The sequence below is a fragment of the Psittacula echo genome (assembly GCF_963264785.1).
Source record: "Psittacula echo genome assembly, chromosome: 15".
Taxonomy (NCBI): Eukaryota; Metazoa; Chordata; class Aves; order Psittaciformes; family Psittacidae; genus Psittacula; species Psittacula echo.
The window spans coordinates 4439468-4455679 of NC_137751.1; the positions used below are offsets into that span (position 1 = coordinate 4439468).

The 16212-nt window shown below is 54.8% G+C and overlaps 2 protein-coding genes across 3 annotated transcripts; both read left to right on the forward strand.

Annotated features, from left to right (window-relative positions):
- Positions 1-276: 276 nt before the first annotated feature.
- On the forward strand, positions 277-6292 carry TBL2 (transducin beta like 2). The gene is made up of 7 exons (XM_080630337.1): positions 277-410; positions 505-635; positions 728-912; positions 1940-2091; positions 4501-4627; positions 5330-5482; positions 5807-6292. The coding sequence occupies exons 1-7, from the start codon at positions 278-280 to the stop codon at positions 6261-6263; spliced, it is 1338 nt and encodes a 445-aa protein (XP_080486463.1). The 5' UTR covers position 277; the 3' UTR covers positions 6264-6292.
- A 553-nt stretch (positions 6293-6845) lies between these two features.
- Positions 6846-10830, forward strand: BCL7B (BAF chromatin remodeling complex subunit BCL7B). Of its 2 annotated transcripts, none has more exons than XM_080629796.1 (6): positions 6846-7004; positions 7363-7438; positions 8074-8170; positions 9089-9274; positions 9489-9568; positions 10037-10830. In XM_080629796.1, the coding sequence occupies exons 1-6, from the start codon at positions 6913-6915 to the stop codon at positions 10127-10129; spliced, it is 624 nt and encodes a 207-aa protein (XP_080485922.1). In that variant the 5' UTR covers positions 6846-6912; the 3' UTR covers positions 10130-10830. The 2 variants fall into 2 exon arrangements, with proteins under 2 accessions (XP_080485922.1, XP_080485923.1); XM_080629797.1 differs by having other exon boundaries at positions 9104-9274.
- Positions 10831-16212: the final 5382 nt, after the last annotated feature.

A 16212-nucleotide genomic window follows, 5' to 3' on the forward strand; every position in this document is an offset into this window, starting at 1 on the left:
AAGAGCTCACTCTGCCCACAGGCCCCAGCGTGGTTCTTCCTGCGTGGGGTCTGATCTGCGGCAGGGCAGGGGCTGGGCAGGGTGAGGACAGGGGTTGAGCACGGCCAGGAGCACAGGCAGAGCCACAGCAGAGGCTGCGCAGAGGAACGGGCAGGGGCGAGCAGGTCCGGAGCGGGACGGTACCACGCACCGCCGCCAGGGGTCGCCCGGAGGGAGAGCGTGGTGCTGTGCGCATGGGCGCAGTGTCCCGCCCCGCTGAGGTGGCGGTGGCGGGAAGATGGAGGTGGCGGGTTTCGGTGGATTAGGGCTGCCCGGTGCTATCGCCCTGCTCCTCGTCCTCCTCCTCCTGCTGCTCGCGGCCGTGCTGCGCCGTGCCGGCCCGCGGGGGATGCCCGCCCCGTTCCCCCACGGTGAGTACAGCGGGGACGGCGGGGGAAGCGGGGCTGGGCTGGCCGGGCCTGGCGGCGCTGACCCGGGCCCACCCATACCCTCCGCGCCCCGCAGATTCTAGAGCGAACGGCGCCGCCGCCGTCAGGGCGGGGGAGCACAAGAAGGCGAAGCCGGCGGCGCGGGCCCGGAGGGACAAAGCGCAGCAGCACAGTTTCACCCACCGGCTGCTGGTCGCCGCCCTCAAGGTACCGTGTGTGTCCGGTGCCGGTGCCCCACCGTGCCCGGCGCCTCCTGCCCGTAGGGCCTCTGCCCTTCCGTCACTGCTCCTTCTCTGTAGGGCCACAGTGGCAATGTTTCCTGCCTGGACTTCAGCAGCAACGGGAAGTACCTGGCGTCTTGCGCCGATGACCGCACGGTCCGATTGTGGAGCACCCGCGACTTTGCGGCACGTGAGCACCACTGCCTGCGTGCCAACATGGGGCTGGAGCACGCCGAGCTCGTCCGCTTCAGCCCCGACTCACGGTACGGCCACACCTCATCCAGCCCTGGCACAGCAACCTCCTGGGGCATAGAGGCACCGGGACGTTATGGAATCATAGCATAGCCACAGACTGGTTTGGGTTGGAAGGGACCTTAAAGCTCATTGAGTTCCAACCCCTGCCACAGGCAGGGACACCTTCCACTAGAGCAGCTTGCTCCAAGCCCCTGTGTCCAACCTGGCCTTGAACACTGCCAGGGATGGGGCAGCCACAGCTTCTCTGGGCACCCTGTGCCAGCACCTCAGCAGCCTCACGGGGAAGAACTTGTGCCTAAGAGCTCACCTCAATCTCCCCTGTGGCACGTTAAAGCCATTCCCCCTTGTACTGTCCTTACAGGCACTTGTCAGAAGCTGCTCTCCAGCTATCTTGTTGGCCTCTTTAGGTACTGGTAAGACGCTCTTTAAGGTCTCCCTGGAGCTATTGCCACATCCTGTGTCTCCAGCCCTGTGAGCAGAGGTGCCAGTCAGAGAGTGCAAACCTTGCTTGCCATCAGTGATGTGTTCTCTGGGCTGCATGGAGGTGACCTCCCTCACAAGGACTCAATGATACTGCTTATTCGTATGGCCCTCTCATGAAAGCAGCTGGCACTTTAATGTGGTTCTCCAGGCAAATATTCTAGTGCCCAGCTTGCTGCACCCATGGAAGGGGTTTGTCAAGGTCCTTTCCGGCATCCTGCAGCTGGGCTAGGCTGCTGAGCCTCGCTTGGGCTGGGGAGAGAGTTGACTGGGAACACCAGTGGAAAAAGTATACCTTGGCATTTTGCAAGTGGCATTTCTCAGAGGAAGAGATCTCATTTCCAGATGTGGAGTAACAAGTCCTATTCTTTTCCATTTAGTGTTGTAGTTTTGCTCACACAGAGAGAGAATTGGTGCCCTTGTGAAGCACACAGCCTTTTATCTGCCAGTGCATCCTTTTCATCAGGTGCCAGTGAGTGATCCGGTAGCTTCCCTGCTGTAGCCAAGCTGAACTGAGGCACCTCTAAATAGTTCAGAGTGTCTGTCCTTCCACAGGGCATTTGTTGTCTGGCTGGCGAGCAGCGAGACAATTCGTGTCTATAAAATGACCAAGAAGGATGACGGCAACTTCACCTTCACTGCAGCTGCTGAGGACTTCCCAAAAAAGCACAAGGCTACCATCATCAACATAGGAGTTGCAGAGACAGGTACAGGAATGATCCACTCATTTTTGGGGGCTTGAGATAGAATCATAGAATAGTTCGGGTTGGAAAGGACTTTAAGATCATCCAGTTCCAACCCACATGCCATGGGCAGGGACACTCCACAGTAAACCAGGTCACCCAAGGCTCTGTCCAACCTGGCCTTGAACACTGCCAGGGATGGAGCATTCACAACTTCCCTGGGCAACCCATTCCAGTGCCTCACCACCCTCTCAGTAAAGAATTTCTTCCTTAGACCCAATCTAAACGTCCCCTGTTTAAGTTTGAACCCGTTACCCCTTGTCCTGTCACTACAGTCCCTGATGAAGAGTCCCTCCCCAGCATCCTTATAAGCCCCCTTCAGATACTGGAAGGCTGCTCTGAGGTCTCCACGCAGCCTTCTCTTCTCCAGGCTGAACAGCCCCAACTTTCTCAGCCTGTCTTCACACGGGAGGTGCTCCAGTCCCCTGATCACTCTCATGGCCCTCCTCTGCACTTGTTCCAACAGTTCCATGTCCTTTTTATGTTGAGGACACCAGAACTGCACACAATACTTCAAGTGAGGTCTCACAAGAGCAGAGTAGAGGGGCAGGATCACCTCCCTCACAGTATCACAGTATCACAGTATGTTAGAGATTGGAAGGGACCTCAAAAGATCATCTAGTCCAATCCCCCTGCCAGAGCAGGAACACCTAGATAAGGTTGCATAGGAATGTGTCCAGGCGGGTTTTGAATGTCTCCAGAGAAGGAGACTCCACAACCCCCCTGGGCAGCCTGTTCCAGTGTTCTGTCACCCTCACTGAGAAGAAGTTTCTTCTCAAGTTTAAGTGGAACCTCTTGTGTTCCAGTTTATACCCATTACCCCTTGTCTTATCATTGTTTGCCATTGAGAAGAGCCTGGCTCCATCCTCATGACACTCCCCCTTTATATATTTATATACACTAATAAGGCCCCCCCTCGACCTGCTGGTCACGCTCCTCTTGATGCAGCCCAGGATACGGTTGCTTTCTGGGCTGTGAGCTCACACTGCAGCCGGCTCATGTTCATTTTCTCATTGACCAACACCCCCAAGTCTTTCTCTGCAGGGCTGCTCTGAATCTCTTCTCTGCCCAACCTGTAGCTGTGCCTGGGATTGCTCCGACCCAGGTGTAGGACCTTGCACTTGGCATGGTTAAACTTCATGAGGTTGGCATCAGCCCACCTCACAAGCGTGTCGAGGTCCCTCTGGATGGCATCCCTTCCCTCCGGCGTATCAACCGAACCACACAGCTTGGTGTCATCGGCAAACTTGCTGAGGGCGCACTCAATCCCACTGTCCATGTCACTGACAAAGATGTTGAACAAGACTGGTCCCAACACTGATCCCTGAGGGGCCCCACTTGTTAATGGTCTCGAGCTGGACATTGAGCCATTGACCACAACTCAGCTTTTATGTTTCGTGTACAGCAAGAGTTGTTGGGTTGGAAGTGTTGGAGTTTTTGGCATTCTCAAGGCTCGTTTCTGCACCAGTACTTCATTCTCTGCAGTCTCTTAGGTGTCACTTTTTAGCCTTTATTTACTACCAGTTGACCTGAAAGATGTCCTTGGATAGATTGTATTCCTGAAAGCACAAAACTAGCACAGTGTGCCCAGTCTCTTGATTTACATTTTCAGGCACACTGTTGCAGAGAGGTCTGGTCTCAGTGTTGAGAGGCTCACTGTTCTCTGGACCACCAGTCTGTCTTTAACCAGTCAAAAAGCTCTCTAGTGAGTTCATATGGTCTATGTGAAACTTTTGGGATCTTCTAGAACAGGGTGGTGGAGAAGTATGTGTTAATGGTGAGGACCTGATGAGACGGTGGACAGTTAGAAGTGGGTGGATGTGAGTTCATCTCTGTAATAGCAGAGCAAAGAACAGGTTAACTGAGACCTTTGCTCAGCTGTGAGAGTGAAAATTGCACCTGCAAAACTAGCTGAAAGGTAAATCGGCAGCTCTCCATCCGGGAGAGAGGGAAAAGTGGAGACAAACAGAGGTCTAACTGCTGACCTGACCAGTAAATTTGGACAACAGCAGTGTGGTTGTAGTCACCTACCTGCTGCAACCCACGACTTGAAAGTTGCATATTAACCACCTGGGGAAGACCGAGCAGCGCATTTCTGCTGTGGAACCAGTGAAGTGCCAAGCTCTGTGGGTGCAGGGCGAGGAGCATGTAGGGTCTCTGCATGCCCAAGATGCTCCAAGGCATGACTGGGAGCCGAGGCTCTTTGCTTTGGCCTAGGGGATTGCCACTCCTTGACTTTTGGTGCTGGTTTTGGTTTTCTTGACTGGGTGTAGGGAGAGATCGCTTTGCTTGGGGACTGTCCTGAGCCTTTGGTGAGTCTGTGATGGCATCACGCCTGGGAGCTCTCCTGATGTTTGCCTTTTTTTCCCTCAGGAAAGTTCATCATGACAGCTTCCAATGACACTACCATCATGATCTGGAGCCCAAAGGGTGAAGTCCTGGCCAGCATTAACACTAACCAGATGAGCAATGCTTATGCCGCAGTGTCGCCCTGTGGGAGGTGAGGGGCAGTAGGTGTTCCAGGATGGGAATGGGAGGATGCCTGTTCAGCTCATTGGCACTTGGCTGCTATTTTAATGGGATTTTCTGAGGGCTCCACATTTTTCAAAGGGATTCCCAGCCCCTGGTAGCAGCCCTGCGGGAGCGTTGCCTCTCACCTGCGTAGCTCAGATGCTCAGTTGCCATTCTGCCTCAGTGCTGCTGTCCTGTTGACTATCTCCTGGGGAGCCAGAAGAGTAGCTCTCTCCTCAGAGAGCGGAGATGGGGCAACACAAACAGCATGCACAAAGCAAACAGCATTTCCAACTTGCCTGTAACCTTTTAAAGGTTAATTATAAAATTAAGATCTTTATTACTGGGAGATTTGTTTACTGGGAAGATCTTGTTCTTCACTCTGCCTCTAACTTGGTGCTGCAGGAGGACTTGCTGTGTTCTGAGCTCAGTGCATTTGGAGATCAGAACAATTTAGGTTCTTTAGTTTGGCCTGAGAAGTTGCTCTTGTTCCTGGGGACATTCCCTTTCCCAGCCTGCTGTCAGTGGGAAGCGTAAGCGTTTTCAGCTGATTCAAGCCATGGTTTGACTGTGGGCTCTGGCTGGTTTTGCCTCTATGGAGCCTTGACTGGTCACCTTGATGCACAGCCTACCCCTCAAGCCTGCCTTGCCTGGTAACGGATCCCGTGTCTCCACTTGTTTATTCATGCAGGTTTGTGGCATCCTGTGGCTTTACCCCCGATGTGAAGGTGTGGGAGGTGTGTTTTGGTAAGAACGGAGACTTCCGGCAGGTTGCCAGAGCTTTCGAGCTCAAAGGCCATGCTGCTGGCATACATTCCTTCTCCTTCTCCAATGACTCGAGGAGGTAAGGGCCTGTCACTGCTGCCTGAAGCAGCACGCTCTGCCCTTGGGACACATGAGCTCGCTGCTTCCACAACCTGTTAAGGGGGAGCAAAGCCCTGGGCACAGAACCCCAGAGGGCTTGTGCTGTCTGCCTCTTCCCCATGGATTTTCTCCTAGACGTGACTGCTCTCTGCTCTGGACAGAGGGCGAGGGCTGTGTGTGTGCCCAGACTCACACTTCCCAAAAGAGCCCTCTCTCCACAGAGGATTCCTGTTTGGCAGGCATGGCTGGGGTGGGGATGCTGCCAGACTTCCTGGTGCTCACTGTGCTCCTCTCCCGGCTGCAGGATGGCAACTCTTTCCAAGGATGGGACGTGGAAGTTTTGGGACACAGATGTGGAATATAAGAAGCAACAGGATCCCTACCTGCTGCTGACAGGGAAGTGTGAGGTGGCAGAGCCCTGCCGCATCGCCCTGTCCCCCAATGCTCATGTCGTTGCCATCTCCAGTGGCGCAGACATCGTGGTGTATAACACACGGAGAGGTGAGGAGGAGGAGCGCTTCATTGGTGTGCATGGGCAGTGCATCACGGACTTGGCTTTTGACACCAGCAACCGCTACCTGGTGTCGTGCGGGGACCGGGCCATCCGCGTCTTCCACAACACGGCTGGGCACCGAGCGGTGGTGGAAGAGATGGAGGCAATCCTGAAAAACACTGGGAACAAAGCCACGCGGGAGCGCCTGGAACAGCAGATCTCCAGTGCACGCCAGGCCCTGGCCGCCATCTATGGCAAGAAGCACTGAACCCTGCACACGGGCATCTGGCACCTCATGCTGCCTGCGGGGATTGGGGGTTTTGATAATGCTGAACAGGCTGTAATAAAGGAGCTTGGTCAGAGCCGGGTTGCCCCTCGTCTGCTTTCCTGCTGTACTGACGGGATGGGGAGTGAAGGCAAGGACCTCGGGATGCCACATGTGTTCCCTCTGCCACAGGCTTCTCCCGGTACACTTTCACCCTCATTGCACCGAAGTGAGGGGTCAGATGGGGCCAGGGAGGGTTTTCTGGGCTTAGGAAAGAGGGTTTGGAATTTATTTTGCTGCCCAAGCTCAAACGTTGATGCTATCAGTGGGGTGTCTGCTGCTGCCTGCATGCAGGCAGGGCTCCTGCAGCCCAGCCCGGTTAAGGGGATGCACGACCCCGGAATATCCGGTATCCCCGGTCCCGAGCTATCGCTGGGCGGGACGTACCGCAAAGCGAGGCACGAGCAAACGCTCAACCAGCACAGCGGCGTGGCGAGCCGCGCATGCGCACTTTACGTCACCGCGCTCCCTCCCCGCCCGTCCTTCGGGCGTGGCGAGGTGACGCAGCACGCACGGAGCGGGGCGGGTGCGCGCATGCGCGGCTGGCAGCGGCGGGCGCAGCGGAGCCGGGGCTGCCGGGGCTGCGGGCGCCATGTCGGGCCGCTCGGTGCGCGCCGAGACCCGCAGCCGCGCCAAGGATGACATCAAGAAAGTGATGGCGGCCATCGAGCGCGTCCGCAGATGGTGAGAGGCGGGGCCGCGGGGGTGGGGCCTGCCCGGCGCGCAGCCAATCACCGCGCCACACGGCTGCCGGCGGAGGCGCTCCGGCGGCAAGTGTCTAATCAGAGTGCTGCGTGGGTGAGCGGGCGGGGACAGCGAGGCGGCAGCCAATTAGTTCGTGCCGTCTGCTTGGGAGTTGGGGGGGGACCGGAAGCGCCGCTGATGGACGGGCATCAAGGCCAATCACAACGCGGTGTGTGGGGAGAGGGGGCGGGGGCGGTGCTGCTCTGGATTGGCGTTCCTCTGGGCCAATCGGAACGCTGTAGGCGGGGCTTGCCGCCATTCCGCGTGAAGCCGATGCCATTGCTGGCCTTTCCCGCAGGGAGAAGAAGTGGGTGACGGTGGGAGATACCTCATTGCGGATATTCAAGTGGGTGCCGGTGGCGGACAGCAAGGAGGTGGGTACCTCGGTCCGCTCCTCTGAGAAGACCTTAGAGCAGCTCCCGGTGCCTAAAGGAGCTACAGGAAACCTGGAGAGGGGCTTTGGGCAAGGGCCTGTAGGGACAGGCCGAGGGGAATGGCTTTAACCTGCCAGAGGGGAGACTGAGATGAGCTCTTAGGCAGAAGCTCTTCCCTGTGAGGGTGCTGAGGCGCTGGCACAGGGTGCCCAGAGAAGCTGTGGCTGCCCCATCCCTGGCAGTGTTCAAGGCCAGGTTGGACACAGGGGCTTGGAGCAAGCTGCTCCAGTGGAAGGTGTCCCTGCCCGTGGCAGGGGTTGGAACTCAATGAGCTTTAAGGTCCCTTCCAACCCAAACCATTCCATGGTTCCATGACTTGTTTTCATTTGGCGGTACTCTTGTACTGCTGTCAGCTTTTTCTTTCATTCCTGACTGTGAACGTTCACAGCTGGAGTTTTGCCACTCAGTTATGAAAGTATCTAAAATGGAATAGGCTGCACAGGCACATCCCTGCAGATTGCTGGGAAAGAGAGGGGGAAGCAGCTTCTTTGGAGCAGTTTATGCACCTCTGCATCCTCCTGCCAGCGATGGGCTCCTGTAACTTTGTGTTTCTGCTTTTCTTGTTTCTTCTCAAGAAAGAGAAATCCAAGTCAAGTAGCAGCAATGCCCGAGAGCCCAATGGCTTCCCAGCTGACACCTCTGCCAACTCCTCTCTTCTCCTGGAGTTCCAAGGTGAGTGTGGCAGTGCCCCATTGCAGCTGGGGACAGAGTTTAAGGCCTTGGAGAAGCTGAGGTTGTGCTGATCCACTTCTGTCCCTGCTGAGAAACTGTTAACTTTTGCTGTCAGAGGAAACTTTAACTAGCTGCTTCCCGTGGGAACCTTCATGGGGAACCAGAGGAATGGTGATTCGCGTTCCTGCTTTGCAGTCCTTATTGGAGAGAAGCCGGCAGCTGCCTGCCACTGAGCGGGCTGCTTCCAGCAGGACCTTAGAATGAAAAGGTGGAGGACCTGTGTCACCTTGCTTTTGATCCTGGAGCGCTGCAGCCAGCACAAGCAGGCAGGGCTCTGGTGGAGCCAAGCAAGGCTCACGCAGCACATGGACTCTGTGCTGGAGTGAAGTGTACACCTGAGCCTGCCCTTGCCCTCAGTGGTTAGTGTGACCAAGGAGAACTGTGGAGTGTGTTGGCACTTCCATTACATGGGCTGACAGGATTGGTGCTAGAGGTCTGCAGTTTGAGAACACTTGGCCTGGCAAAGGTGTATGCTAGGACTGCCTGCCCGATTGGAGGTGGGCGCTGAGCATTGCTCCCGGCTTTAGTTTGCACCTTGCAAACAGAAGCGGTACAAAGCCCTGGTGTGCAGGCAAGGGTTTCCTGCCATCAACTGCCTGAGGCCCTCGCAAGCTGCAGGTGTGAGATTGGGCAGTGCCCTTGTCAGAGGTACTCCCTGTGCCGTTGTCTTGTTGTGTATCTGGTGCTGGCTGTGCCGTGGTGAGAGTCCTGTGCTAGGCAGCCCTTCCACTGCTGGGTTGCAGTGAATCCTGTGTGTTCAAACTGCCTCTGACCATGCTCTTCCTTCTCCCCAAGACCCGGCTCTCGGTGCCATCCTAGCTGCCTGTGTCCCTGGGTCAAGGTGCTCTTCTTCACTAGGTGCTGTTTCTGCAGATGAGAACAGCAACCAGAGCTCGCTGTCAGATGTCTACCAGCTCAAGGTGGATAGCAGCCCCAACTCCAGCCCCAGCCCCCAGCAGAGCGAGTCCATGAGTCCTGCTCACACTTCCGACTTCCGCACGGATGACTCACAGCCACCGACGCTGGGGCAGGAGACTCTGGAAGGTGTGTGCTGGCCTGGGATAGGGGAAGAAGGGCAGCTGGGCCCGGGCAACATCCTGTAGGAGCCATTGCTTGTCCAGTGGGCAGCTGAGATGTGTCTGGATATGGATATGGATATGGACACGAGAATGGGGACGGAGGTCTCCTCTCCTGGCTTATGACATAGCTGGATCTGCTGTGCTCCTGGGCAGTGTCATTAACCCCCTTTTTTCTCCAGAGCCCTCCCTGCCTTCCTCGGAAGTTGCGGATGAGCCTCCCACTCTCACAAAGGAAGAGCCGGTCCCTCTTGAGACTCAGGTAAGGAAAGGGGCAGTGTAGCCATGTCTAAATACACACAGACCTGCTTTTGCCCTTTCACTGTCATTCCTGTCCTGTGTAGCAGAAACATCTGGATGGATGGATTTGCTCTGCAGTGCCCAGTGTCTTCTGGGAGCTCCCCAAATCTCCCGGTGTCCTGAGCCATCTCCTGGCTCGAGGCATAGAATTCTAGAGTGGTTTGGTTTGGAAAGGACCTAAAGCTCACCCAGTTCCAACCCCCTGCCATGGACAGCGACACCTTCCACTAGAGCAGGTTGGGTCAGGTGATAAAGCATGAAGAAAGGATGCAGTGGGGATGATAAAACAGTGGCTCCAGTTGGCTCCAGGGCTGAAGTGGGTTCACACTCCAGGTGCCCAAGAGCTTCCTGATGAATGAGTCTGGGATGTCCCTGCAGCGTGATGCAGCACAATGGGCAGCTGAGCCCCTGTGACCTCTGTCTCTTGCAGGTAACTGAAGAGGAGGAGGATTCTGGTGCACCGCCCCTGAAGAGATTTTGTGCTGATCAGAACTCTGTGTGCCACACGGCCTCGGAGAGCTAGCCTGCCCGGCCGGGAGAGCGCCTTCGCCAGCCCCTCGCAGAGCCGCCCAGCCCCGCCTGCCCTGCCCTCGCCTGCGCTCCCAGGGCCCTGCCAGCACCCGCAGATTTGCCTCTATTTATTGGCTCCCTCTCCCTGCACCGAGCTGCCCTGGAGCCTGGGGGCCTCGGCGGGTGGCTGCATGCAGGGCTGTCCTGGGGCTCCCTGCGGACCTGCCACACCGGTGGATGCTCTTTACCTGCTTGTGCCTCCCCCTTGCCCACCCTCCCCGGGGACTGGGGAGCCACCTCCTACCCGCCCGGAGCAATCGGGGAGGCTGGCCCCACTGGGACGCTGTGCAATAACCCGCTCGTTTAAGCCATTGGTGTCGGGGGAGGTGGGGGCGCCCCCCCCATGGGGTAGGTACAGGATTGCTGCCACTTTGCCCTGCCCCGCGGGACCACCTCTCCCTGGTGGGGCCTCCAGCTGCTCTCCCGTGCCCAGGGGACCCCGGTCCCGATATTCGCATCCCGGGCAGGGAAGGATGCCCAAGGTGCCCCGCACCCCCGCCACCTCCTGTCCGTCCCCCCCTTCCTCTGCCGCCACTGCATGTCCCGCCAAGTCTGTGATCGAGCCTGGTGAAGCCGAAGCGCGGCTGCGCGCGGAGTGAAACTTATTTTAGCACTGAATAGAATATTTTTAAAATTAAACTATTTGAAATAACAGTGCCCGGTGTCGGGGGGGGCAGGGCCCCGGGGGCCGTGCAGAGCTGCTGTGTTGCCTCCAGGAGGGCAGCATTGAGCATGGTGCCGTTGTCCCACTGAGCACTGCCCAGAGCCCTGCACAGGGCAGAGGTGGTTCTGCAGGTCTCAGCAGGAGCCCGTCTTTAAATCGGCAGCAGGTACGCAGGCAGGATCATGTCACAGAACCAGAGAGGGGAGTGGGTGTGAAGGGATCTTAAAGCTCATCCACTGCCAAACCCCTGCCACGGACAGGGACCCCTTCCACTAGAGCAGCTTGCTCCAAGCCCCTGTGTCCAACCTGGCCTTGAACACTGCCAGGGATGGGGCAGCCACAGCTTCTCTGGGCACCCTGTGCCAGCGCCTCAGCACCCTCACAGGGAAGAGCTTCTGCCTAAGAGCTCATCTCAGTCTCCCCTCTGGCAGGTTAAAGCCATTCCCCTTGGCCTGTCCCTACAGGCCCTTGTCCAAAGCCCCTCTCCAGGTTTCCTGTAGCCCCTTTAGGCACTGGAGCTGCTCTAAGGTCTCCCCTTCAGGAGCTTTCTCTTCAGGCTGAAGCAGCCCAGCTCTCTCAGCCTGGCTCTGTAGCAGAGCTGCTCCAGCATTTTGCATGTTGGGCTTCAATAGGTATCTAATGATAACTATTAAATGATAACAACATGCGAAAGAGCCAAATAAATCAGCTGAATTTACATTACTTTTGTGGGTGTCTGCAATAGTCCCAATTGCTTGTGTGTTGCAGATGATTTTTATGTTCTGGTTGGTTAAATTGAGCATGGAAGCCTCATCACAAGGTGTTTTGGTTTTCTTCCTCACACTGCCCTGTGTAATGGTGAAGTGTTCATAATCATGTGTTGCTTCAGGATCATGATGTGCAGGTGAGAAGGGCAGATGAGGGTTAATTTGAACACAAACTGGTCTGAAGTGGTGGTAGATAGTGGGAAAATGGTTTTAGGACAGAGATCTGGAAAAAAGATCTCTTGTGATCCAGGAAAGACAACGAAAGACGCTACTTTCAGGTTTTTCAAGAGGGACAAACTGATGGTTGGGAAGGTCCTGGATTTCAAAGAGACAATACATACTGAAGAACTCTGCAAGGAATATCAGTCATCATAGAATCGAAGACTGGTTTGAGATCAAAGGGACCTTAAATTTCATCTAGGTCCACTTCCCTGCAATGGGCAGGGACACTTTCCACTAGCGCAGGTTGCTCCAAGCCCCATCCAGTCTGGCCTTGAAATAAGTCTTCAGTAGTCTAATCAAAGAATTATTAGTCAAGATCTAGTTAGGATCATAGAATAGTTCGGGTTGGAAAGGACCTTAAGATCATCCAGTTCCAACCCCCCTGCCATGGGCAGGGACACTCCACGCTAAACCAGGTCACCCAAGGCTCTGTCCAACCTGGCCTTGAACACTGCCAAGAATGGAGCACTCACAACCTCTCTGGGCAACCCATTCCAGTGCCTCACCACCCTCTCAGTAAAGAATTTCTTCCTTAGATCCAATCTAAACGTCCCCTGTTTAAGTTTGAACCCATTACCCCTTGTCCTGTCACTACAGTCCCTGATGAAGAGTCCCTCCCCAGCATCCTTATAAGCCCCCTTCAGATACTGGAAGGCTGCTCTGAGGTCTCCACGCAGCCTTCTCTTCTCCAGGCTGAACAGCCCCAACTTTCTCAGCCTGTCTTCACACGGGAGGTGCTCCAGTCCCCTGATCACTCTCATGGCCCTCCTCTGCACTTGTTCCAACAGTTCCATGTCCTTTTTATGTTGAGGACACCAGAACTGCACACAATGCTCCAAGTGAGGTCTCACAAGAGCAGAGTAGAGGGGCAGGATCACCTCCTTCGACCTGCTGCTCACGCTCCTCTTGATGCAGCCCAGGATACGGTTGCTTTCTGGGCTGTGAGCGCACACTGCAGCCGGCTCACGTTCATTTTCTCATCAACCAACACCCCCAAGTCCTTCTCTTCAGGGCTGCTCTGAATCTCTTCTCTGCCCAACCTGTAGCTGTGCCTGGGATTGCTCCGATCCAGATGTAGGACCTTGCACTTGGCATGGTTAAACTTCATGAGGTTGGCATCAGCCCACCTCACAAGCGTGTCGAGGTCCCTCTGGATGGCATCCCTTCCCTCCGGCATATCAACCGAACCACACAGCTTGGTGTCATTGGCAAACTTGCTGAGGGCGCGCTCAATCCCACTGTCCATGTCACCGACAAAGATGTTGAACAAGACCGGTCCCAACACCGATCCCTGAGGGACACCACTTGTTACCGGTCTCCAGCCGGACATCGAGCCATTGACCACAACTCTTTGCGTGCGGCCATGCAGCCAGTTCTTTATCCACCAAGTGGTCCACCCATCAAATTGATGTCTCTCCAATTCAGAGACAAGGATGTCGTGTGGGACAGTGTCGAACACTCTGCACAAATCCAGGTAAATGACATCAGCTGCTCTACCCCTGTCCATCAGTTCCATAGCTGCATCATAGAAGGCCACCAGATTGGTCAGGCAGGATTTCCTGTAGTTAGTACAAGTAAAGAACAAGACACAGAATGAACACCACTGTGAAAAATTGATGAGCATCATAACAGCTACCTGCACATTTCTTGTATCCCCACCACTCAGGGTCCTGCTGTTTGGTGGCTCCACATCATGGTGTAAGCGCTGAACCCAGGACACTCCAGTCTGCTGGGGGTTGTTAGGGCAAGTCATCAGCATCCCTGGCTTTTTTCTTGGCAGTACATAGTTGGCACCTGCAGGGCTACACACCGAGGACGTGTCAGAGTCTGACTAGCACGTTGATCTCACCCAGGAAGTTAATGCTTGCACCTTGCTCAGGATGACAGGGGAGCTGCAGGCTGGGACACGGGGCAAAGGGAAGCTCAGCCCTGACTGCGCAGGAGGGGAGAGCCTGGCCTGGAGGTTATGTTTAGGTGAAAGACTTTGGTTATTTCAGAACCACTTGAGCTGTAAAAGCCACAGTGGTTGCTGAACAACAGATAACTCCCACATGCCAGGCCCTGAGAGACCAGGGAACAGCAGCAGCCAAGGGTAGTGGGAATTCTACAGTGTTCCTGTGGAGCTGGGCTGTGGCTGTAGGTCAAGCTCTGACACACATGGGAGAGGCATGGAATTCCAGGTCCTTGTACAGTACCAGAACCACTCCCATCTGTAGCAAACAGATGGTTTCTTATTAAACACAGCCCATGGATTATTTGTTTCCAAGTTCTGCCTTATGGGTGTCTGTGGGAATTGCTGATTTTTCTGTTCATTTTTATAATTTTGCTCTCTTTTCACATGTGTTTTCAGGGTCACTCCCAGATGATGGATTTCCTGATCGTGTTTGGTGCAGGATATCCAATTGCTTGATGAGAATGTGGTTTTCAAAAGGAAGGCTGCGGCACAGTCACTGTAAGAGGTGTATTAGGGTTTATCTGTGTGCTGGGGATGGGCAGAGCTGTCATCTGAAGCTGCACATTTGAGAGATGATTTGTGTTAATTTTGTTTTGAATTGCTGTTATTTGTTATTTTGGAGCAGCACCAGGTTTAGCTTTGAGATTAGATGTTTTCCCATACATAGACATCTATACATCACAAGACTAATGATGCTCCTAGGTGCCTTTTCCCTTGCTATATACGTTGTGCTTTACCAGTGAGGGGTACAGGAGATGCTGCAAGTGGGCTTCTCCATCTGGTCCAACCACTGGTCTCCCACTGTGGCAGCAACACACCTGTCATAGGAACACATAAATAATGAGCTTGTACCCAGTTCCCAGAGCATTCCATCCTCTTTACATACAGCACAAGCCCTGCCCATTTTGCATCTGTTTACAAATGCACAATAATCATCTCAAGAAAGTTGTTAATATTGAAAGTACCACTGAGCTGAGCTCTGGCCCAGATCCAGCATTCACTGTCTGCAGTGAGAATGCCATGGTCAGTGACTGCTGGATTGTGTTAGACCTTCCAAAGACAATGGCCTTAGTTTAACAGTCTATTAGGGCTGGTGCTGATCCCAAAACTACTGTCCTGGGTTCAGCAGCAGCAGTCAGTTTTTCTCCTTAGTAGCTGGTGCAGCGCTGTGGTTTTGACTTTCGGCCTGGGAATAATACTGATAAAGCCGATGTTTTCAGTTGCTGGTCAGAATGTTTACCCTGACCAAGGACTTTGTGAGTCTCATGCTCTGCCAGGGAGGAGGAGAAGCTGGGAGGAAGCAGGGACAGGACGCCTGACCCAAACTAGCCAAAGAGGTATTCCATACCACAGCACGTCATGCCCAGGATGTAACTGAAAGTACCCGGAACGGCTGGAACGCTGCAGGGTGGGGGTGAGGTACCGGTTGGTGAGCGGTTGTATTCTCTTCCTTGTTATTTCCTGTATCATTATTACTATTAGTGGTAGCAGTAGTGATTTGTGTTATACCTTAGTTATTAAACTGTTCTTATCTCAACCCGTGGGAGTTGCATTCCTTTGATTCTCCTCCCTGTCCCTCCAGGAGCGGAGGGAAGAAAGGTGGGGGAGGAAGTAGACTGCGTGGTTCTAATTTACGGCCTGGGCTTAAACCACGACAACTACCCACCAGCCTTTCTCTGTTGCTGCCTCAGTATTGTGTGCGCTGAGCCTGATGCAATCTATGCTGGGAACTGGACCTTGGACCGGGGCCATCGAGACAAGGAGAGCAGAAGCTAATACCCTTTGGGTAGAGGATTTCAGGCAGAGCAGATCCCCAGCCCTGCTCCTGCCATATTCCCACTTGTGTCAGCATGCAGGAGTCAGCCAGCCACCACAGGGACAGAGCACCTTGCATGTCAGAATCACAGCCTGGCGCAGTGCCCACGGAGCAGGTCCTGGCTGTGGCAGGCAGGACTGGGGAGAAAAGGGAACCCGTCCTTCCCATGGGAGATCAGCCCCTTCCCTGGTGGCAGGACACCCCTGGGAACCTTGCGAGGTTGGGTCCGAGTCTCCTCCTAGGCTAGAGTCTCCTCCAAAGGGTGGCGGGGGCTGCGCAGGAATGCCTGTGCACAGCCGGTCGTCAGAATCAGTGGTTCTACCAGGAAATCCTACGGCTGCACTGAGATAGGGGGGCTTGTGGTTTTAGCCAGTAAGCAGCAACAGCCTCCAAGCAAGAAACAGAAACAGAGAAACAGAAGGCAGCCACACAGATCTGTCTGCTCACATCTTCATTTTATTTCCCACGTGCTTTCGGGGGGATTGGTTTGGGTTGGTGGTTTGGTTTAGACATGGGAGCTGCCGATCTGTGACACGTGCTGCTTCTAAAGTGGGAACTTCCCAGAAGTGAAACCCTGTGGTTGAGGAAACTCAGAATTTTCACCCTGAACAAAACTGGCATGGATGTGCCTGGA

Coding starts and splice junctions, on each gene's coding strand:
- TBL2 (XM_080630337.1), top strand. CDS start 278: ATGGAGGTGGCGGGTTTCGGTGGATTAGGGCTGCCCGGTGCTATCGCC. Junction 4,628..5,329: donor GCAGTGTCGCCCTGTGGGAG/GTGAGGGGCAGT, acceptor TTATTCATGCAG/GTTTGTGGCATCCTGTGGCT. Junction 5,483..5,806: donor TTCTCCAATGACTCGAGGAG/GTAAGGGCCTGT, acceptor TCCCGGCTGCAG/GATGGCAACTCTTTCCAAGG.
- BCL7B (XM_080629796.1), top strand. CDS start 6,913: ATGTCGGGCCGCTCGGTGCGCGCCGAGACCCGCAGCCGCGCCAAGGAT. Junction 9,275..9,488: donor GGGGCAGGAGACTCTGGAAG/GTGTGTGCTGGC, acceptor TTTTTTCTCCAG/AGCCCTCCCTGCCTTCCTCG. Junction 9,569..10,036: donor CGGTCCCTCTTGAGACTCAG/GTAAGGAAAGGG, acceptor TGTCTCTTGCAG/GTAACTGAAGAGGAGGAGGA.